The 23,497-nt window shown below is 47.7% G+C and overlaps 1 protein-coding gene across 6 annotated transcripts in view; it reads left to right on the forward strand.

Moving 5' to 3' along the window:
* Sema5b (semaphorin 5B) overlaps nucleotides 1-23,497 on the forward strand; it is a 116,757-nt gene that overhangs the window by 83,396 nt on the left and 9,864 nt on the right. For 4 of the 6 annotated variants that reach the window (XM_047565588.1, XM_047565585.1, XM_047565586.1 and 1 more), the window contains exons 4-11: nucleotides 2,770-2,815; nucleotides 14,822-14,884; nucleotides 15,182-15,280; nucleotides 15,766-15,979; nucleotides 16,653-16,938; nucleotides 19,091-19,226; nucleotides 20,400-20,607; nucleotides 20,711-20,918. In XM_047565588.1, coding sequence (XP_047421544.1) covers nucleotides 2,770-2,815; nucleotides 14,822-14,884; nucleotides 15,182-15,280; nucleotides 15,766-15,979; nucleotides 16,653-16,938; nucleotides 19,091-19,226; nucleotides 20,400-20,607; nucleotides 20,711-20,918 — 1,260 coding nt within the window. Of the gene's footprint in view, nucleotides 1-2,769; nucleotides 2,816-13,534; nucleotides 13,613-14,821; nucleotides 14,885-15,181; nucleotides 15,281-15,765; nucleotides 15,980-16,652; nucleotides 16,939-19,090; nucleotides 19,227-20,399; nucleotides 20,608-20,710; nucleotides 20,919-23,497 lie in introns of those variants that run through there. The other 2 variants (XM_047565584.1, XM_047565587.1) reach the window with 2 other exon arrangements.

Consider the following 23,497-nt stretch of genomic DNA (forward strand, 5'->3'; position numbering starts at 1 on the left):
AACCCCAAGAGGTGAGTTCCATAATTAACTTCCATTTTATGGACCAGGAAACTGAAGTGCTCCTCCTGATCCACTCTGGGGCCTCCCCATATAAATGGTGGTTATGTTTTCTGGGTCCAGAGGCTTCCCTGGCACTGCTGAAGGTACCCCTTGGACCTTTGAGCCTGGCTCTGCCCTCAGAGGGACAGGGAAGTCCATCCTGGACTGCTCCTTATGCCCCTAAAGCTGAGGCTGTGGGTGCTCGTCTGCTTTTTCTCCTCCTTTTTGTAGGGCACTTTCCTTCTTCCTTCCCTGCCAGACGTGTTTTCTCTGTCTTCCTGATCCCCGTGGACCTCTGGAATTCAGACTAGGGATATTTTTTCTCTATTTATAACCCCGCCTTGTTCCCTACAGGATTGGGGGGGTGGTCTGACTGCAGAGATTTCTCTGTTCTCATCCTCCTGCTCCCAGAGGGCCCTTAGAGATGTTGTGATGAATGATTTTTGATGGGATAAAAGTGAATCAAGTGCTGCACTGTTTCCCCTAATTTGTTAAAGCCGTGAGCAGCTGCCTGCATCACCTGAGCACACAGCTGGGCCAGAGCCTAAGCTGGAGCCCATCTGTCCCCAGGCCAGGAACATGGGGCTGGGAAGCGCTGCCAAGACCCTGTGTGGGGCCTTGGAAGGGACAGCAGAGGCCTGGAGCCAAGGTCATGAGTGAGCCCCGCCCAGCCCCAGGACAACAGAGGAGCTGAGTGGAGCCTGGGCCCGAAGCCAGAGCCAGGAGAGGAGTCTCCTGGCCTGAGGTGTCCCCTTCTATCCCTGGCTTCCTCCAGCAGGGCCCCTCCTTCCCTTTCTGGCCTACTCCACAACTTTCCCCTCATTTCTCTTCTCAGCTTAGCTGAGGTACGCCAGAACCTTCTGAAATTATTCCTAGAAAGTTCAAGAACCCAAAGAGAATGGCCAAAAGAAGATAGAAGGAAAAAAAGAAGATCCTTTGGGAAAACCAAGATTTTACATCTGCTTGTCATTAATAAAGCCTTCAATGTGTCTCCATGGGCCTGTGAAATAAAGAATACAGGCATTAACTAGCTCTTCATTGTACAGATGAAGGCACTGAGACTTGCCGAAGGTCCCCCAGCAAGTGCCTCACCTGGAATTCTGCCTGTCTCTGCCACAGGGTCTATCCCATGAACTTGAAATCTCTTTCCTGTAGCACTCTGACTCAGTGGGTTTGTCACCCTCATGACTCAGGAGTTCTGAGTCCCTGTGTGGTAGTCTTTTGACTCCAGGGTCCATCAAAGCAGTTTCAGCAGCACCAATACTTAGGAGTACACAAGTGTCTGATATTATTATTAGCAGCAGCAGCATTATTATTTTTTAAGGCTTTCAAGCACCTGGCCACTGGATAAAAACAGTGTGTGGAGAAGATTAGTGTAACCCAGACATAGTGACACACCTGTAATCCCAGCTACTCTGGAGACTGAGGTAGGAGGATCACAAATTTGAGGCCAGCCTCAGCAACTTAGCAAGATCCTGCTTCAACATAAGAAATAAAAAGAGCTGGGAATGTAGCTCAGTCGTAGAGTATCCCTGGGTTCCATCCCCAGTACCAAAAAAAAAAAAAAAATCTGGCAACACCATGGCCACCAGAACTGAGCTGGAGGAGACAGGGTTTTCCAGGGAAGGGGCCATGGAAAGGTCACATCAGGGGAGAAGGCAGGTTGAGTCACTGACAACAGGAAATGGGGAAGCAAACAAGACACCAGGGGTCTGTGGGGAGGACAAGTGTTCTGGGGTGGCGGAAAGGGAGGATAAATCTGGCCTGCCTGAGTCCTGCAAGAGCTCTGTGAGATTTAAGTTGAACAGAAACAGGCTCCATGTTTGGGAAAGGTAGGGTTCAGGAGACAAGTTATGACGACTTAGTCAGCAGATCTTAATTGGCTTTATTTTTCATTCTAGAATGGAGCAGCACTTCATTCCATAAAATAGAATAAGGGTTCCAATGGACTGAACTAAAGAGGTTGGTTTTACATAGAACTGGAAAAAGCAGAATCAAAGAACAAAAAGCACTTTGGTTATTTCAAAGTTACTCTCCTCAACAGGTGGGGTTAAGGAAATGGAACAACAGAAAAATAACTGCGTGATTAATACCAGATTACTTCAAGTTACCGTGTGTGTGTGTATGTGTGTGTGTGTGTGTGTGTGTGTGTGTGTGTGTGTGAAGGTAGAGGCATCTCCACTATCATGCCAAGTTGAAACTGGTCTTTTTGGGAAGCATGCCTCTTCTCTTTCTCCTGATTTCTCTGAAGGTCAGCTTCAGTTTGGTCATGGGGAACATTAGCACGAGTGACTCAATTTTGATTTTTATTTTGGCCTATTGGGACCTAGTGTGAGGTTTTAGTCCAAAATAATGGTCTCTTATAATTTTTATTTATTGTCATCAAGAGTTTCTTTTCTGGGTCAACCAACAGCAAATACAACATGGTACATGGAGGTAGACAAGACTGAGTTTCAATTTCAACTCCTTGATAGACCATCTCAGTGACTTGGGCCATTGACCCAATCTATTTCCTGCCCACCAAAAATTGAGTTTCCCGAATCTATTGCCAGGGTCATGTGAAAGTTAAATGAGCTAATGGAGGTAAAGTCCTCCCTGTGGATGGGCCCACCCTAGGCTCTCTGTAGCCAGCCCCAGTCCTGACCCATGAAGCCTGGGTCAGGAGGCTGCTTCCTGGGGTCCTGCCTGCAGAACTAGCTTGGCTTATGATTTCTGTTTCTATTTTCACAGGAACTACCTCTTCAGACTCAGCCTTGCCAATGTCTCCCTCCTTCAGGTACATTTGCTTTTCTTCCCTTCCCTTCCTGTACTTTCCTATAACTGGAAGCTGGGGGAGGGGCCCTAGGAGTGGTGGCAAGAGCCACTTGCTCTTTCCCCTGGCTACAGACTGGATCCTGCTACCACAGTAACTGCCAGGAGGACAGCTAGAAATGGGGTGTAGCCCACATACACATGGGAGGCACACACAGGGCTCTTGCATTGTGCAGAGAGGCTGCTGATGAGGAAGGGGAGGAAAAGAGCATTGGTTGGGGTGGCCAGCTGTCCCTGTTTGCCTGGGACCGAGGGCTTCTCCAAGATGCAGAATTTACGGTGCTAAAACTGGGACTGTACCGGGCAAACAGAGACAATTGCTCATCTTAAGAACCTAAATCCACAGAAAAGTCTCGGAGTTTGGGCCTCCAGAGAAAGAAAAGGGTGCCCCTGTTTCCTTTCTGAGCTTGGCCTGAGCAATCCCGTTCTAACTCAGCATTTTCATTGAGCTGTGATTGATTTATTATCTGCTGCCAAGAAAGACTCCCCAAGCATAATTCCCTAAGTGCTCTGAGAAGCTTTTTAATGGGACTCCTTGATCCAGAACATTTATCCCAGATTGAGAAACAGATGCCAAACCATCCCTGCAGAGGCTGAACATTCCAGAGAAAGAATGGCCATCTCTTCTTCAATGAGGGAAGCACCTCACTTTCATGTCTAGGAGGCTTTTTCATCTCCCAGTAATCATGCATACTTTGAGCACTTACTGTATACTAGAACTGATCTGGGGTCTCGTTATGGTTTGGAGATGAGATGTCCGCCAAAAGCTCCTGTTAATGCAGGAAAATTAGGAGGTGGGTGATTAGATTATGAAAGCTGTTACCTGATCAGTCCATCCTCCTTTGAATGGACTGACTGGGTAGTAACGGCAGGCATGTGGGGCATGGCTAAAGGAGGTAGGTCACTGGGGGCGTGCTCTGCAAGAGTGCATCTTACCTGTGGCCCCTTTCCCGTTCTCTCTCTGCTCCCTTGCTGCTATGGGGGATCAGTTTCCTCCTCACCTTGCCCTTCCTGCATGATGGGCCATCTCACCTCAGGCCCAGAGCAATAGAGTGGGTCATCTATGAACTTATACCTCTTAAACTATGAGCCCCCAAATAAACTTTCCCTCTTCTAAGTTGTTCTTGTTGAGTATTTTGGTCACAATCATACAAAAGCTGATTAAAATAGGGCTGAAAGGATATGTAAGAAAAGCAGAGTCCTTGACCTCCAGGGAAAAGCAATGTCTGCAACCAAACTGGGACTTAGGAGTTAATCAAGTGCTGAACAACCTGCTACAGACCTTCACTGAAGCAGATGGCTAGGGAAGAGAGACCTCCTTGTTGAGCTGGTATGACATTCTAGTCTTCCTTTGATCTTGGGTCCACACCCCCAGGGGCCATTGTGGCTCTTGACTGGTCACCAGAAGGGAGATATAAGAGAGCAGAAAAGGCATGCCCATTTGAAGGGAGGGGTTAGGATGAAATAGGGCAAGTTGAAAGGAAATGGCATTCACCCACTTCTCCATCTACCTGTCCTTCTATTCATATCTTTATCATAACTTGCTCATCCATCCATCCAGCTGCCCCACCCAATAATAGTAAGTGAATACCTACTAAAGGCCAGGTCTGGTCCTACACATTGTATTAGAAATTTAAGTTCCAAAGGTGAAGCCCATAGAACATACACATAAGAGACGACATACCATTCCCTTTCCTGGAGGGGGACCATGCAGCATGTTCCTGGGGCCCAGACTGGAGCAGGCAGGGAAAGCCCAGCAGCAGCATTCTGTGACCCTCCATCCTGGTCATAAGCTACTAGTCCAAGTCTAGTTTCAAGTGGAATCCACAGAAAACAAAACCAAGATGCCAAATCCAGCAGATCCAGCTGAAGGAACCCAGTATAGAGGAGATTCAAAGTGGGTGGGAGGAAGTGGATCCAGTGGTAACTGCCCTGTGCTCCATGCAGTTGCTTTTCATTTGGTTCATGGTCTGCAAATGAAGGTCTCTGGCAGTGCTGAGTGACTGAAGGGAAGAAGAGAGAGATGTACAAAAATAATAGCAGTGCTGCGGGAAGTGTGCATAGGAGTGGTGGCCTCTAGGTATGAGGAACCCTCTGGGCCCAGCAGGGTCTGCAAAGACTTCCCCCAGGAGCTGCCTTTGAGCTGTAACTCAAAGGATGTTTTTTGCCAGGCAGCTAAGGGAAGAACAGGGGTGTGTGACAGTATGTAGCACTGAAGGACAGGATCAGAGGGTGTGAGTGGGGTAAGGTGGGAAATGAGGCCCTGGAAGAGAGAGAGGTCACATGGCAGGGTGTCTTCATTGCTGAGCTGAGGGGTCCATATTTTATTTTGAAGGCAACGAGGATCCATTAATGAGTTTTAAGCAGAGAAATGGCATGAACAGACTTGGTGTTTAGATCACCAGACCCAGTGGGGAGACTGGATTGGGGATGAGCCAGTCAGGAGACATTGAAATGTCCGGTGAGTGATGAGGACATTTGCAGGAAAGCAGCAGCAGCTGGGATGGGGAGAAGGCAGGAAGGGATCTTAATGTGTCAGGGTCACACAGGGCCACAGCATCACACAACTTCAGGATCATCAGGCACGCTGACTTATGCGTGAAGGTGACCCCTGGCATGGGCCATTTGCAGCTCTAGAGGAATTGGTGATGCTTGGACCACAAAGGTGACGTCTATGTTTCTGGCTTGCACAGCTGGGTACCATGAATTAATATGGAAATGGGGCTGGTCTGAGTCTAGCCACTGGTTATCCCTTGCTCTGGGGTATACAACTTGGCACTGGGATTTTTTAAAGCTCTTGATTCCAATGTGCAGCTAAATTTAGGAGCCATTGCTGTAGACTGTTAAGAAGACCTTGTCTGTAGATGCTGCCCAGCTGGTTTGACCTTCCCAAGTCTCCTTGACAGCTGGTCTGCAGGTCATAGGTCATGTCCCTTACCAGATATTAGGACCTTTTGCCTAATGACTGAGGCCTGGGATTGGGTCATCCAGCTCAGTATTGATCTGGTCTCAGCCATGGGCAGATATCTTTGGTAGCCCTATAATTCCTATTTGGGGCAGGGATTCAGCTTCAGAGGATTCCCTGAAGGGCCCTACAAACCAGTCCCAAAAGTACCAGGATCTGGTTTTGCTACCTTCCCCAGGGTGTTTCTCAGGGGACTAACCTCAAAAGTTCAGATTGAATTCTCCTAACAGGAGCAAAGAAATAAATACATTTTATATCCACATTCCCACTGTAGGAGGTACTATCTGGCCAAAACAGGGAGAGAAGAAGCCAGAGGTTGTGGTAGACCATCCTGCCTCTCTTCTCTTAGGCTGGTGACAGACCTTGGCCTCTGGTCCTCAGTGTGGCTCCTCAGGTCTGCTGTCTGGCCTGGGCAGAAGGCCTGGCATTTGACTTTAAATACCACACTTTGGCAAGTACCCCATCCTCTCTGGGGGCTTCATTTTCCTCAGTGTCCATCACAAATGGCTCACCAGCGACCAAGGGCTATAAATGAGCTCCACCATATTGCTGACAGCGGAAGACACACACATAGGTTATAAGACTTCATTACAAAACCAAGTTGAGTCTCCCACTTGGCCCCAGGGTATGATTTAAGCAAACTTAAAACTCAATGTTTTATTGATGGTTTAAATAATTAACACTCCTTAAAGAAAAATCTAAATGCAAACAACTTATGCAAACCAGTGTCCATTAAAGGGACTTCTAAGTATCTAACTCCCATTAAACAATTAATGTAAACTACTATTCCTTAAGGAAAATCGAAATACCCAGCTCCTTCTCAAGCACAAAAGGGAGGGGTGCTGGGGAGGGGAGAAACAGATGGAGCCACCTGTGTCTGGGGCAGTAAGAGGAGCAGGGAGGGGTGAGCAGGGAAAATCAGATCAACTCCGCTGTGATGGTTATGATCAGTGTAACTTGATAAAATGATCTTGGAAAATTTCAAAAAGGAGGTGAGTACTTATCAGTGTCAGGGCATTGCTGAGAAGACCAGCACGGGCTCTCTTGGATTTGGCAATTAGGAGCTCAAGAGTGATCTTTGCCAGAACAGTTCCAGAGGATGATGTGACTGGAGGCCTAATTGCAAAGCATTTATAATCTTGGGGTGCCAGATGTCTTGTAAGTACAGAAATGAGGACTGTCCTGCATATGAAATCAGGACACACATGGGGCTTTGTTTGGGACTGGGTAGACATTGGGATGATTCCTGAGCTCCCTTCCAGCCAAGTCTACATCCCTCAAACTCAGATCTGGCATCCTGGAGTTAAAGTTAAACTCTGCTGAGTGGGGAACTTTAGGGTCAAAAGATGTGTTAATGCTCAGCCAACCTCTCTGGCTCCCGTGTGTCCAGGATGCTCCAGGGAGACCATTGCTGCTCTCCCACAGCAGGAAAACCACTCAGCCACTCTGACTTGATCACCACCCTGGAATTTCTGGGAATAGTCCTAGTTACTTAAAGCACTCTACACGGCTGATTGAAAGTATGTGTCTATCTCCACTCCCTCACAGAAAGCCACTAAAGGCACAGCGAGAAGTTTTAATAGGTACAGGTCCATGATGACAGAGAATGACAGAGGAGATGTCAGTGAAGAAGAGATTAAATGCATTCTGTGAGTTGGAAAGTGGATGGAGGGATCATCCTGACTTAGCAGAGTAGAACAACTTAAAGAGCAAGCTGAATCCCCAGAAAGGCTCAGAAATTGGGGTGCTGGGTATTGTGGAATAAAAGAATGAGCCACAATTTTAAAAGGTGGGGATTGATTGGAATTCTCTATAGGGAAGTTGGAACCCAGATCTCCCACCCACCTTCTTTGCCTAGCAAAGGAGACTGAACTCTCTCTCCAGAGACCACACTGGTGAGGCTTCATGTAGGGAAGGCAGGAAAGGCGAAGGGCATTGGTGGGGACTGGGGCTAGAACAAGAGCTCAAGTGGGAGTCTGCTTACCCGCTACCCCGGCCCACGCCCAGACCAGAGATTGGAGGAGTCTTTTTTGGAGAAACTCAATAGGACCAGAGACCAGACTTGTAGAGTATGACAGAGAAGAACTTCTAGTGAGAGCCTAAGAGCACCCCACTGGCACCCTAAGAGAACCCACTACTCTATATAGCCCTATCCAGGGAGTTTGCATGTACTATTTAGAATTTTCCTTTTAAATCAAGCAAACAAATTCAACTCTTTTATGTAGTGTCTCCGCCCCGCCTCTCTCTCTCTTTCTCTCTCTCTCTCTCTCTCTCTCACACACACACACACACACACACACACACACACACAAGAGTACAAATAAGCCAGTGTCCTCAATAGCAATTTAAAAGCCTGAACAAGCCAGGTCTGGGTGAAGGACATCTGTGATCCCAGCTACTCAGGAGGCTGAGGCAGGAGGATCACAAATTCCACATCATCCTGGGCAATTTAAGTGAGACCCTGTCTCAAAATAAAACAACGAAGGGGCTGAGGATGTAGCTCAGTGGTAGAACACTTGCTCGCATGTTCTAGGCCCTGGTGTAATTCCTAGTACTGCAAAAATAAATAAAAACTTGAACAGTGATTAGCTCATGGTTACTATGTGTCATCGGTAGCCCCTACTTCTCTGTCCTGAATCATTCTGAAGCAAATCTCAGCCATGATTTCAATATGCAGAACTGGTGGCTTGGTGGTAGAGCACTTGCCTAGCTGACAAAGACTCTGGGTTTGATTTCCAGAGCATGGGTAAAAGAAAATCCAAAGAAAAAGATTTCAGAATGAATTTCTAAAAGATAAGGATTCTTTTTTTTTTTTTTGAAGTAAAATTAATAAGCCCATATTATTAAATGTCCATTTAATATTTAAACTTCCCTCATTGTCTTACAAAATTTCAAAACAGGTTTGGGTGTACAGCTTAGTAGTAAAGCTCTTACTCAGCACACGCGATGCCCTGGGCCCAAGCACTGCAAAAGAAATTTTCTTCTCAAAATAATTTTGGTTTTTTGAATCAGGATCAAAATGTGTCGTAATTAGTTAATATGTATCTTAGGTCTCTTTTAAACAAAACTTCCTCTCTTTCTTTGTTTACATAATTTATTTATTGAAGAAACCTGCTATTTGTCCTGTAGGGTTTCCTGATCTTGCAGATTACAATCCAGGTAGCATAACTCAACATATTCCTCTAGTCCCTGTATCACTTGAGAATTGATAGATATAGACTCCATTCAATTTGGATTCTGACAAGATTACCTCATGGGGGTTATTATGTATTTCCCTTAGAAGGTACATAAAGTCTGATTTCCTCTCTTTTTTGACATTTGCAACCATTGTTTATCATTTCCTAGATCCATTCATTCTGTAGTCACTATAATCTATTAACTGGATTACTTCTACAAGGACAAGCTTCACATCTACTCTTCGGTTACCCAATGATGCAGTTATGCAGGAAAGGCAAGGGAAATGTTTGCTATATAGGAGAGAGATTCCCTCTACATTCCCTTAGTTCTTACAAGACTCTTTGACTAGATCTACAAACCAAATTAATACAATGCTGATTAACAAGAGAACAGCATAAAAAGTTTTAATAATTTTACATGTACACAGGGGTCTCTTCTTGACAGCAAAGTCCAAAGAAATCACCAAAGCAGATGTTTTTATACTTTTAAATAAAAAATGACAAATTTGTGAAAGAATGATAGAACAACTTGATTCTTGAACTAGGGATGTCACTAAGAGATATATGGGTTTGGGTGTAAAACCTAGTGGGAAATAAGGATTACCCCAATGAATTAATTTATTCAGGTTCATTACAGCCCCAGTCAGCAGTCTCAGAAGATTAAGACTATTTTTCTGCCTTGGTAAAGAAAGGACACCTTTAACAAAGGAATCTTGGCTCCATGCATGTAGGAAAAGTCAGGCCAACTTCTTTCTGGAGTTCCAGTTCCTTATGTGATTTTGGCATAATTTCAAGATCGTATATCTTTAACTCCTTCAGTATTCTGTTTGCATTTACTAGTTTTCAAATGATGGGTTGATTTGCTAGTATCTTTCATGGGTGGTCAATTAATTTTATTCTATTATTATTATTACTATAAACTCATGGATTTACACACAGTTGATGTATTTCAATCCATTGCAGTTATCTTTTGTGACTATCTCATTTTTCTCCAGTGGGGGTGGCCTCTTTGAAGTGGCTCCTGGGTGCTGTAAACCCAGCCTGGTCACCTTTGATTGTATCCTTGCTGTCTGGTGTGGCAAGCCATCTCAAGCTCTGCTTGTGCTTTTGCTGCCCCACACCTCAAATCAGCTATCTCTTCAAGAAGCCCTGGTTAGGGGGCTGGGGAGATAGCTCAGTTGGTAGAGTGCTTGCTGCACAAGGCCATGGGTTCAATCCCCAGTACCACAAAAAAAAAAAAAAAAAAAAAGAAGAAGAAGAAGAAGAAGAAGAAGCAGCAGCCCTGGTTCTTTTCAGTGGAAAATGTTTAGTGACTTATTTTTAAATACCCATAAATAGCCAAAAATCACCAGATCTTTGAAGAAGACTTTCAAAGGGAAAGAGAGGACCAAAGCAAACAAGTAAACAAAATGAAGGAAACGGTAAGAAACAGACAGTATAAGAAAATGCTTTTAATTATAAAAAACTAATATCTTCTGAGGTATGAAAATATTTTATTTACAAAGTAATAAATGAAATATGAAAATTAAAAGTGCAACTGGGAAAATAAAATTGAAGGAGGAGAAGATAAAGTAGAAGAAAAGCCTACCAGAAATTAGAACAATAAAACCAAGAAATGAAAATAGACAAATATGAAAAACTTAGAGGATCAATGCATAAGGGCTAACAGTAGATTGAATGAATAAAAGAATAGAAAGGGGAAAAGGTAAGGGAAAAATTAAGAATAAACCTACATAAGAAAATGTGCTAAAACAGAGGGTGAATCTTCAAATTGAAAAATTGACTGGGGCTGGGGTTGTGGCTCAGTGGTAGAGCGCTTGCCTCACATATGTGAGGCACTGGGTTTGATACTCAGCACCACATAAAAGTAAATGAATAATATAAAGGTCTGTCAACATCTCAGAGAACATTAAAAAAAAAGAAAAGAAAAATTGACTGAGTTCCCACAAGAGACCTATACACATCAGTATGGGATTCAGATCTGTTATTAAAAAGAAGATCCAGAAAGCTTCCAGAGCCTAAAGAAAAAAAAGAGGAAAAGTTCTGTACAGAGGATGGGGAGTAAGAATTGCTTCAGACTCCTCAATAGCCATGCGAGAATCTAGAAGACAATGGGGAGAGAAAGGCCTTTAAATTCTGACTGAAAATTATTTTCAATAATTTCAGTTCTGTACCAAAACCCATCAGTCAAGTGTGGAGAATAAAGCAGATACACAATAATTTTTAAAAACAAATCCACCATGTTCTTTTCCTTGAGAAGATACTAGAGATGCATTCCACCAAAATAAACAAAGTAAATCAAGAAAGGTGGAAATATGGGAGTCAGAAAGCAGGAGAGGAGAGAGAGGCGACCCCAGGTCAGCAGCCAACAGGGGACAACCAGCCCCCTGGGGCAGGAGGACAGAGGTTGGGGATGAAGAGGAGGTTGGGAACAAATAGATTATCTGAATAATTTGTTCACGCAGTTAGAAAATGACACTGAGGGATTTGTAAGACATTTAGGAAATTGGGGGAGAAACAAACAAATGGAGAAAATCAAGACATGATTTCATCCCCAGTGAAACAAAAAGTCCTTCATGAAAGGAAACCCCATCCGACAATGGGTATTGGATTGATTCTTAGATGCCCATTTTATATTCTCATCAGTCGGAAATCGGGTGTAGCTCACAGTCAAAAGCATCCTAGAATCACTACCCGCCAGACGCTGGTCCTGCTGTAGTTGCCATGCCGGGCAGGTGGGGGCTTAGTCATCGTTCTGGTGTTCTGACCGGACAGCAGCAACCCTTTGACATTTCAGTCATTTTCAGATCATATGAGGAAGGAATATGAATCTTGGTCTGTCAGAAAACCTCTCGTAGGCACCTTCTGGTAAGATCAGGAAAGTGCCCCCTGGGTTTAATCCCCAGCACTACCAAAAAAAAAAAAAAAAGGAAGAGGAGAGACAAAGAAAAGTGCCAACATCCAGACTTGCAGAATGGGGTCAGTGGCTTGGTAGAAAGTCCTGGAGACCAGAGTGGCCCACTTTCAGAATACTGCAGCACTGACACCTGGGTAGTTAAAAAAAAATGATAATCTCAACAAACAAGCCAAAAAGTACAAAGAAGTGAACATTGACAGAAGGGATTCAGAAGAGACAAACACTGAATTTAAAAGTTGATACATGATTTTGCTTCTGTTTCTCTCTCTTTTTTTTAATGTACAAGATCAATATGTGATAAAAATATATATCTAAATATGAGCACTTTCAATAAGTTTCCATTAAAAATTTAGACGACCAGAGAGTTTGACTTGCAGCATATTTTCTTTCTTAGTGACTTACATTCACTGAATTTAGGATACTAGCTGGTAGCAGTGAACAATTTATTTATAATAATGTGAATGTGAATGTTGATTTTAATTAAAATATGAAATAATTATAATGGGAGGATGGGAAGAGGGAAGATGTACCTGCACTTTGGGTGGGATGAATAGAGATCGGTAAGTGAGAATAATCTTTTTTTTTCTTTTTTTTCTGAGCCATATCCCCAGCCCTTTTTATTTTTTATTTTGAAATAGGGTCTCCCTAAGTTGCTGAGACTGGCTTTGAAATTTCAATCCTCCTACCTCAGCTGGGGGTAAAAATCTTTATAACAGGGAGTCAAAAGATGAAGTCTAAGACTGATACATTCTTTTGAGAAATTGGTTTAAAATAAAATAGAGAACCAACTAAAGTAGGTAAAAGTGGTTGTCCTATGGTAAGGGGGTTGGGGAATTGGAGGAACATATTTCTAGAATTTTTATTGGTACATTTTTTTCATATTTTTAAAACTCTGTGCATCATGACTTAGGTAAAAATAATTTTCAAATAAAATGACTCCAACAAGCTCACTCTGTGCTGTTATCATTATGAGTATGCATAGTCTCTTAGGGTCAAATGGGCTAACTTTTGCCAAAGGAAATCTACTGACTACGAGAGGCTGCTGGATGTAGCAGAAAGAGCTTGTTCAGTGCTAGAGTCTGTTATCTGGCTTTGTGTTTTGGGTTTGTGGCTCACTAGCTACTGACCTTGGGCAAATCGTGCAACCTCTCTGGGCTTTGGTTTCCTCACCTTTATGTTGAGCAAAAGGCTAATGCATTTCACTGGCTGTTTTCAGGATCAGAGAGAGAGAGAAAAAAAGCCACCATCACAGTGTTGTCCCATTGTTGAGCCCAGAGGGACTTTAACTTCTTTTTATTGTATACACCTGCCCCTCACCCACCAATGGAATTCTTGCCTCCCCCCAGGAACTTGCTGACCCCTTCAATGTGCCCCTGTGCTCAGGGACCCCAGGACCCCAGCAAGGCCCATCGGCCCACACAGCCCTCCTGCAGCCACCTGCTGCCTGTAGCTTTCCCTGAACACCTGCAGTGGCTCTGAGACATTGCTCTCCTCTACCCCCAGAGACTCCCAGGATTCTTATGTACATCCCTTCCTTCTCTCATCAGGCTTAGCCCGGGAGCTCAGGGGTCCTGAGTCTGACTACATTCAATTGTTTCTGTCCAGATGATCCCTATGGCTCTGTGGCCAGATGCCAGGGACCATTTGCCTTTCTCTAAGGTCTAGGAGAAGCAAGGGCCTGAGACCCAGGACTGGCGCGGTGAGGTAAGCCCTCCCAGTTTGCTCACAGGTCTGAGCGGGGCCTCACCAAATTCACCACCAGCTCCTGAATCCAGGGTCCGCAGGAGTCAGTCTCCTTCTATCCCAACAGCCGTCTCAGGTGTGGCCTGGCCTGGAAAGAAGAGAGCAGCCCTGTGGCTCCCTCTGCAGTGCCCTGCCTCCCCTCCCATCACCCAGCCCCTGCATCTCTGCCGGTGGGGACTGGAAGCAGCTTTGTTAGCAATTAAAAGCAGGTGGGCTTTTCCCTCCATTTGGATGGAAGAGCTGCTTGCTCAGGGCTCCCTTCCCCAGGACAGGTTGGCAGTTCATGTGACCCCAGAAATATACAGTGAACCCCACCAGGGCTCTGGACATTTCCTGGATGAGAAGGCGATCACTTCTTGGAGGGAGTGGAGAGAATGGATGGAGGGGGGATCTGGCTGGGGTATGGCCCTCTCCTAATGCCACGTTAAAGTTGCATCCCCAAAGACCTTACCCCAGGACAGCGTGGGTGACGCCACAAGGGAACCGAGGAGAGAAGTGCAGATGGTGTGGGGCAGGAGGAGCGGTTTAGGAAAGGAGAGTCCTAGAGACAGGGATAAGGAGTAAACTCACAGAAGCCTCTGGCATCAGAGGAGGGTGGGGTCCATTTCAGTTCGACTTTGCGCTAGCTGTGTGACCCTGAACAGTCACTTAGACCTCGATTTCCTCCGTGGTTAACAGGGGAAAATACATACTTTGAAGGTTTATAGCGGGAAAATTAAATCTCCCATTTTGAAGGTTTGCAAAATCTAGCCTTTCAAGAGAGCCCCCTGCCCTACGTTCCACTCATTTGGGGGACACCTGGCTCATAATGGAGGCACACTTCTCACCTCCCACTCAGGGCCTAGGGTGGTTATGAAGGTCCTTTTGGCCACTTACAGCTCCCTGCTGACCTGGGGAGATTCTAGGACAGGTGGTGGGGTGATAAAGCACCCGGAAGGGGCAGGACACCACTCCTCTCTCAAGCACGCAGAAAGCTGTTGGGCTCAGGGGACACCACCCGGCAAAGGCCTCTGGGTAAGGAAAGCTGGCAGCCCTCCTGGGCCCCTCCGATGGGATGAGAGCAGCCCTTTCCCTGCAGGCTGCCCCAACCCTTTCCCTGTTCACTCCAGACACTGCCTTTTTGGGGAGTGGTGGGGAGTGAGCCATGTGACATCTGTGTTCCTCCCACAGGCCACGGAGTGGGCCTCCAATGAAGACACACGCCGCTCCTGCCAAAGCAAGGGGAAGACTGAGGTACGTGGCCTTGGTGGTCCCAGGGGTCCTGTTTGGAGTCAGCAGGAGACTTGCGGTTGTGTGGCCCAGTGTGGGTGTATGGTCACCTGCTCCAGAGGCTGGATGAGCTGGGGGCTCCATGCACAGGAGAGAAGACAGCAGGGAGGTCCACAGACACAAGCTGGATGTCACAGCAGCACGGATCTGGGAAGGCGTGTCGGAGAATGTTGGTCGGCACCCACGACTCGGCGGGTGTGAGGGGAGGCACCCGGCGCCACCTGCAGAGCTCTGCCCTCACCACTTTCCTTCTTGCCTCAGGAGGAGTGTCAGAACTATGTGCGCGTCCTGATTGTCGCCGGCCGGAAGGTGTTCATGTGTGGCACCAATGCCTTTTCCCCCGTGTGCTCCAGCAGACAGGTGGGCAGCCCAGGGTGGGTGGGCAGAAGGTCTGTCACCCAGGCACACAGCCTTGAGATGGGGTTGCCAAATGTAACAGAAAAAACAAACCCCAAACCGAAACTGAAAAGGATGCCCAGATTCCAATTTCAGGGATTTTGTGATATCATAGCATAAGTATGTCCTGAGCAGTATTTGGGATAAACAAGCAGTGAAAACCATTCATCCTTTATCTGAGATTCCAATTTAACGGGGCCTTCTCTATTTTATTGTCAGCCTTACCTTGGAGGGTGCACCTGCTAGTCCAGGTGAGCTCCTGGCAGAACCTCACCTTTCGTGAGGGCCACTCCTTCAGAGGGACTCAGGTGGGCAGTGGCAAGGATGCTCAAGGAGGGGAGAAAGCCAGGAAGACCAGGGACCTAGGAGGAAGCAGGACTCTGGGATGGAAAGAACAGGCAGCTCCAGGGCCTCAGGGAAAAGTGTCCCCTTCTTCCCATCGGCCCCAGGTGGGAAACCTCAGCCGGACCATCGAGAAGATCAATGGTGTGGCCCGCTGCCCCTACGACCCACGCCACAACTCCACAGCTGTCATCTCCTCCCAGGGGGAGCTCTACGCAGCCACAGTCATCGACTTCTCAGGCCGGGACCCGGCCATCTACCGCAGCCTGGGCAGTGGGCCACCGCTTCGCACTGCCCAGTATAACTCCAAGTGGCTCAATGGTAAGGCCCAGCCCCCAGAGCAGCTCCTTCCTTGCTGCTAACAGCTCTGCACCAGCTCACTCTTGCTTCACTGAGGAAGAGGCCCCGGACAGGGCAGGTGTTTGTCCAAAGACCAGAGCTCATTGGAGGTGGGCCCCAGATGAAAGCACAGATGTCTAGGAACCAGAACAGATGAAAGGCAGGCTATTAGGGGAGAGAGAATTTAGGAACTGGTTAGTAAAAGTGTCTATGGGAAAGAACCGATTAGGGAGAGGAGTAGTATGAACTTCCCATTTCTTGGGATCAAATCCCTGCTTCTTCACTAACTAGCTGTGTTGCCTTGAGCAAGTACTTAACCTCTCTGTGTCATAATATTCTCATGTGTAATATGGAGATAATTCTCATACTTCTTATAAATCATAATGAGAACTAAATGGGTTAATCCACATAAAGTATTTAGAATAGTGACTGGCCCCACTGAGTGTTTGGTAATATATGTGGCAGTAATTATTATAGCTGTACTTTCTACTGGAGATGGGAGCAGGGCTATTAGAACTCTTGGGTCACCAGGTTGGTGGGAGGAGAGTGTCAGGATGCCCGTCTGGGAACACCAAAGTAGTTGAATCTTCCCAACACTGCCCTCTTCTTCTTTGCTGACCTGACTCACCCCTCGCTCCTCCCTTTCATCCCCCAGAGCCAAACTTTGTGGCCGCCTATGACATCGGACTGTTTGCGTACTTCTTCCTGCGGGAGAACGCGGTGGAGCATGACTGTGGCCGTACCGTGTACTCGCGGGTGGCCCGCGTGTGCAAGAACGATGTGGGGGGCCGCTTCCTGCTGGAGGACACCTGGACCACGTTCATGAAGGCACGCCTCAATTGCTCCCGTCCGGGCGAGGTCCCCTTCTACTACAATGAGCTGCAGAGTGCCTTCCACCTGCCAGAGCAGGACCTCATCTATGGGGTCTTCACCACCAATGTGTGAGTCCCTGCCCTGTGCCACCCCTTGCTTGCAATGCCAGGGACTCACTCTGACCCGGCTTTGCAGCCTGGTGGGGTGGCTGTGCCTGGTGCATGGGTTCATCTGAGGATTCCTGCCTTGCTGCCTCCGGGGTGGTGAGCCCTTGGTCTGGGTTGCTGAGAAGGGCAGGTCTAGGCCAGACGTGCCAAAAGCAAGAGGAGCTGGAGCACGGCTCCTGAAGGGAGGACTTGCTGGTGATGAAAGAGAAGAATACCGCCCCTAATGAGGAGGTGGCAGCCCTGGAGGGCCAGTAGCCCCTCAGGGAGGCTCAGCAGGGATTCTCCATGGTCCCTCTCACCTCAGGACTCCATGACTTTACTCAATCAGCCAGCAGAGTGTTCTGACAATCCTGCCGTCACCTCCTGTCTAGACGGCACTGAAAACCACAGGCTGGGATTTGGAGTCCCTTTTGCTTCCTTAGGTGTGAGGAAGGGTGACCTTCACAGAGATCACGAGATCTCCTCCTCCCACCAGCTCCTTCCCCGTAGATGCTAACAGATCAGGTAGTTTTCACAGAGAGTGATGAATGGCACCAGACCAAGGCAAATATTTGCTGTAGTGGATGCTGTGCAGGGTTCTCTGTAAGGATGTCTGTCAAAAACTTGGGAGCCACAGAGCGGCCTCTGCTTGCAAGGTAGCAGACATTGCATGGGGACCAGGCTAGTCACAGAAATGACAGGGGATGAGCAGGGATGGGGTAAAGCTGGCAAGCAGGGTTAGAGAAGCCACCCAGTCAGGGGCAGGGGGACAGGCATCTAGCACAGCTCTCACAGGCTGACCAGGACCTGCCGAGCTCTCAGCACTGGAGAGAGAGCAGCTGTGAGCAGAGGGCAGGTGCCGCTGGAGACGCATGGAGAAACAATGACGATGTCAGTGTGGATTGTAAATAGTTTATTTATCGTGTGTCTCCTCCATGCTTGGGGCTTGTCCCTGTGTGGACTGTGTACAAGTGAGCACAGGTGGTGGTGGCTGTGCCTTTCAGGCGTGTGTATATTAAACGAACCAATTTGAATAAGGACATTGGGCTACAGAGGATAAGCAGTGTGCAGAGATGCCCGTAATGGTGTATAAGACCATGCCAGGGGAGACTTCCTGTAGGAAGTGACAGGAAATGACAGGACAAGAAGACCATTCTAGCCCAGGGATAAAGCTTTGGGGTGGGAAGAAATGTTTTAAAACTAAGCAGAAACCAGTGGGGCAGGTGCTTCGAGAGTGAAGAGGAGAAAGACAAGAGAGGAGGCTAGACCGGTAGGACAGGGATGATTCTGTCCTAAGAACCTTGGAGACCACTCTGAGAGTTGGGATCTTTACCCTAAGGACAAGAAATCACTGAAGGGTTCCAGGCAGGCCAGCAGATAGCTCCCACATGCATTTTCAAAATGCTCACTCTGGTCCCTGCAAGCCAAATGAATTAGGAGTCCACACAGGTTGCAGGGAGACCATCAGGAGGACAGCTGGAACCAGGTAGAGGCGGAGGGACATGGACACATTTGGGAGAGGGACCAAGTGCAGAGACTAGAAGTGGACAGGTTGGTATGGTGGTGTCTTCTCTGAATTGTTCACCCAGAGCTCATGGAGAACTGTGATTCTGGGACTGAAAGGGTCTTAGAGGTCATCTGGCTCAGGGTGGTTTGGTAACCAGCTATATAAATAAATAAATAAATAAATAAACAAATAAAACAGGATAGAATGAAATAAAAATACTCAGTATAACCTGTTTAGCCTGGGTTAATATTTTTTCATGAAATGTCAGTACAGATGTGGGTATTATAGCAAGGGGTGATGTAAAGTATATTTTCTACTGTGGGCCAGGGACTAACATATTTAAAAACTACTCACTGTCCTTCCACCTCCCTTGGATAAGGAAAGCGGATGAGGAAATAGCCCAGAGGGACCCGCCAGTGCTTCTTGTCAGTGGAACTTTCCCAAGGGGTTGCTGAGCGCAAGGACCACATCTCGTTTGGTTACACCCACAAGCTGCGGAAGTCACCAGGCTCATCCTAGGTCCTTCTGAAGTCCAGGAGTTTGGGCATGACAGTTGGTTGTGCGATTTCAGAGGAGGGTGCTAGGACCCACAGGGAGGGCAGCTTCCCACCATCTCTTGTCTTTCAGAAACAGCATCGCCGCTTCTGCTGTCTGCGCCTTCAACCTCAGTGCCATCTCCCAGGCTTTCAATGGCCCGTTTCGTTACCAAGAGAACCCCAGGGCTGCCTGGCTCCCCATTGCCAACCCCATCCCCAATTTCCAGGTACAGCTTCTCCCTGCTTCCCCCACCAGACTGCTAGTCACAAGCTGATACCCAACTGCTTACCCCAGAAGAACACCAGCCCTATCTCTGCTGACCTGTGCCAATCTTTGGGGGGCCATGATGGTTCCCTGACAAGAGGATAACCTCTCAGACTGTGAGCGAGAAGGGGAGAGTGGGTGAGAGGAAGTGAAAGGACCTTCTTTGAACCATTTCTCAGTGTGACTCCAACCTGGGAGGCAGGGTGTGTGCAACCTCAATTCTATAAGGCGTTAGGGGCGAGGAGAGCACTACACAGCAAATTCTGGTCAGAACCTGGGGACTTTGAGCTAGGGTTTGTTCATAGAGTGTCTAGAATGGGTATTGATGCCCGGAGGGTCTCTGAGTGCTGGGAGTGGCCAGAGCCCAGTCGTGGGTGGTTGAGCACCCCCCATCCTGTGACGAGAGAGGGAAACAAGTGGGGAGGTGAGCTACTGCTGATGGTTGACTTTCATGTCCATCCAGCTCCCTGCCAGGAGCATGGTATGGAGCTGGGAAAGACCTCAGGCTTTGCAGTCCAACAATCCTGACCCAGATCTAGCCTGTCTCTGTGTGACCTTGGGGAGATCACCCTGCCTCCTTGTTTCTTTTTCCTTATCTGGAACTAGGAATAATACCATAATAGATAATACCTCATGGATATGTGCAAAGGTTGATATGCCTGGAAGGTAGTAGGTGCTCAATAAAAGGTGGTTTTCTTCTAGCTTGAATTAGAAGGCATAAGAACTTTGGTAGCGATCTAGGAGAGGAAAAATAAAGCTGGGCCAAATGTGGGGGAGGGGCGCCTGTGAAAACATAAAATCACAAGACACGTGTCCACACTCAAATGATTTCTTTCGAGATAGTTCAGAACTCTTTGCCCTTCCCGTTTCTCTTCCCCAGCCCAGGAAGATCCCTCCCCTACCATTTTCTCAGTCTCATTTTCTCTTAGTTCCAAAGAAGAGGCATTCTTCCCAGGAAAGGGGCCAGGGGACCCAGCAGCTTAATAGGCTTAATGGTGCATGCGGGGTGGGGAGGGGTGTTGGAGAATTAGCATCTGCAGGGAAAGCCTGGATTACACTGAGGAAGGGTATCTCAGCAGCCCCTGTGGCTTGGGACTGGGCACACATGACTTGGTTCCCCGGTTTCTTGAGGCAGTGTGGCACCCTGCCAGAGACGGGCCCCAATGAGAACCTCACAGAGCGCAGCCTGCAGGACGCCCAACGCCTGTTCCTGATGAGCGAGGCCGTGCAGCCAGTGACACCCGAGCCCTGTGTCACCCAAGATAGCGTACGCTTCTCACACCTTGTGGTGGACCTGGTGCAGGCCAAGGACACGCTCTATCACGTGCTCTACATCGGCACAGGTGAGCAGGCGGTCCCCAACCTGGGCTGCAAGTGGGGAGTTGGTTGCAGGGCAGGGCTGTGAGGGTCCCCACCCTTCAAGGGCACCTTCCTCTGAACCCCCAGAGTCAGGCACCATCCTGAAGGCGCTGTCCACCGCGAGCCGCGGCCTCCATGGATGTTATCTGGAGGAGCTGCACGTCCTGCCCCCCGGGCGCCGCGAGCCCCTGCGCAGCCTGCGCATCCTGCACAGCGCCCGAGCGCTATTCGTGGGGCTGAGCGATGGCGTCCTACGGGTCCCGCTGGAGAGGTGCGCCGCCTACCGCAGCCAGGGGTAAGCCAGCCCGGAAAAAGAGGGCGGTGGCCGCGAGGCCTGTCCCGGCCAATCACACCTCAGAGGTGGCGCTAAGAGGGGCTTTGGAGTCAGGGCCATCTGTGGTCGCATATCTGCAGTCTTCAGTGTGCACCTTTGGACAAGTTACTGAACCTCTCTCTACTTCAGTTTCCACCTTGTAAAATAACTTGTAGGGGTTTTGTGGGGGTTAATTGGAATAACTGCATAAAAGACGCATCACTGCCCGAGGCAAGCAGGTGCTTAGCAAATTATGGTGGATGTTGTTATCCTTGTTGGCAACCCCATAGTTAGAGCCTGTCAGCCATCTCTTAAACCACTTGATTTATTCTCAGTCCCTGCATTTTCAGAGATAGATCTTTATCTTTGAAACCACAGCACTTATCAGGGAATCGTGGGCACAGATGGGAGATAATGCTTTAAGTCAGCCCATGTCTTCACTCCCCTTCCTTCCTTAGACTAGGAAGAGAGGGCTGGTGTGGTGGGCAGAAGTAAGAAACTACCCGGAGGAGTCGCACTTGGCTTCCCGCTGCTTCTGAGATTGGGTCTCCATACCATAGCTTCAAGTGGAGTCAAAGATTTGGCAACAGTGATACCAGTATCTAAGGGGAAAAGTAGAGCCAAATGGAAATGCATTCCAGACTCCTACCAAGTGAAGCTGTCCTAGGTCACATCACCTCCTTTGTGAGAGCATCAAGACTTGGCATAGCCACAGCCACATGGACTTTCTGTGGCCTTTGCAGCAGAGAGTCCTCCTAGCTGTGCCATCTGTCCTTGAGATTTGGGAGACAAATGGTATCTATGCTGCCAAGGGTTGTTCTCTAGTCCTGGAGGAGTGTGCTGGGAGCTGAATGGAGGCCTGCAGGGCGGGAAGAGGCTACACCGTCATGAGGAGGGCAGTGGGCAGACTCAAGCTCCCCAATCTCCTGACACGTGGCTCTATCAGCAAAACAGCACACATTTTCAAAGCCCTGCCATGTTCAGGGCTTTGCAGGGCTGCTGGTGTGAGAGGAGACAAGATGAATGGGCCTCCAGTACTTGCTTCACTCAAAGCCCTGGATATCTGGTTAGGGAGAGGAACCTCAGCCTCTATCCATCATGTGGACAGAGACAGAAGGATATAGTAGGAAGGACTCATGGTGGAATTAGGCACACCTGGGGATCCATCACAGCTCCATCAACTACTGGTTGTATGACCTTGAGTAGGTCACTTAACCTTTTTGAGCCTTGACTCTCTATTCAGGAAAATGGCAGGAAATTTGATGGAGTGAATGATGCTTAATTTATGCAGAGTTGTTATAAAGATTGGGACTGGTATTCCCAAAGTGTCTAGTCTAGCAAATCATAAGTGCTGACTAGTATCTCCATTCCTTTTTTGATCTCCCCAATCACATTTAGGAATCCCCAAGTCCCAATCTCCTGGACTCTCTGGAGTCTCAGAATCTGAGACGTTGAATATGGAGAGCACTGCTTGGTGATGAGTGACAAGCCACCTGCTTGGCAACATTCCCCCATGTCTTGTGTTTTTTTTTTTTTTTTAATTTTTTTTAAGTTGTTGATGTATCTTTATTTTATTTATTTATTTATTTATATGTGGTGCTGAAAATCGAACCCAGTACCTCACACGTGCTAGGCAAGCGCTCTACCACTGAGCCACAACCCCAGCCCCCTCTCTTGTGTTCTTAATATTTGTGTTGTTGTTAAACGTTTCACATGTGCCTTGTTCTCCAAAAGGTTGTAAGTCCTAAAACACAAACTCAGTGTCCCAATATTTTTTCTATTCCACCAGGGATCCTCTCCCAGTGGAAGGCATAAGGTGGCCTTCTGTACAGGACTGATCCTTCTGGTGGTTGATTATTTGGCCTGAAAGGAGGTTGGTGCAGGAGAGATGTGGGAAATGGGAATGAAAAGTGAATTGAGGCTAGCTGAGAATGTCACAGGAGAATTTGGACTTGAATCCTGTGGCTGTGGGCACTGAAGTGGTCAGGGAACAGTGTGTGGAGTCTCGGGCTGCATGGAAAGGTATTTTACAAGCACTGGTCAGACAGGAGTGAGCAGCCCTGTCATGGGGCAGATGGATGTCCCAGGTGAATGAATGTGGCTCTAACCCAGATGTGAAGTCCTCGGGTCTGCAATAGGAAGAGAGGAAGGAAAGGTGCCGGACCATTTCCCCACTCACACCCTTCTTCGAGGAGATGGGGAGGTTGTGTACGGGGCCCAATGCACTCCTACCCTGGAGAACACTGCAGGAGATCAATTTGGAGTTGGACATTTCTGTTCTATCTGGTTTCCTGAGTTTGGAATAGGAGCCCTTGGAGTATATAGTGAAATGTCATAAATCTCTAAGTGGATCCAGAAACTATAAAAGGCAGAGTCACATTACTGCAAGGTTAGTAAAATGACCCAAGCAAGCACATGCAGCCACCAAGCTGTGCACTCCAGGTATCTGGGAGCAAACTGCCAATCACAGTTCATCAGCATTTGCGCTGTCATGGGGTCTGTATCACGGGGTTTTACTATGTCCTGGGATCGATATTTCATGCTTGTTTCCTCATTCCTTC

This window comes from Sciurus carolinensis, chromosome 9 (genome assembly GCF_902686445.1).
Source record: "Sciurus carolinensis chromosome 9, mSciCar1.2, whole genome shotgun sequence".
Lineage (NCBI taxonomy): Eukaryota > Metazoa > Chordata > Mammalia > Rodentia > Sciuridae > Sciurus > Sciurus carolinensis.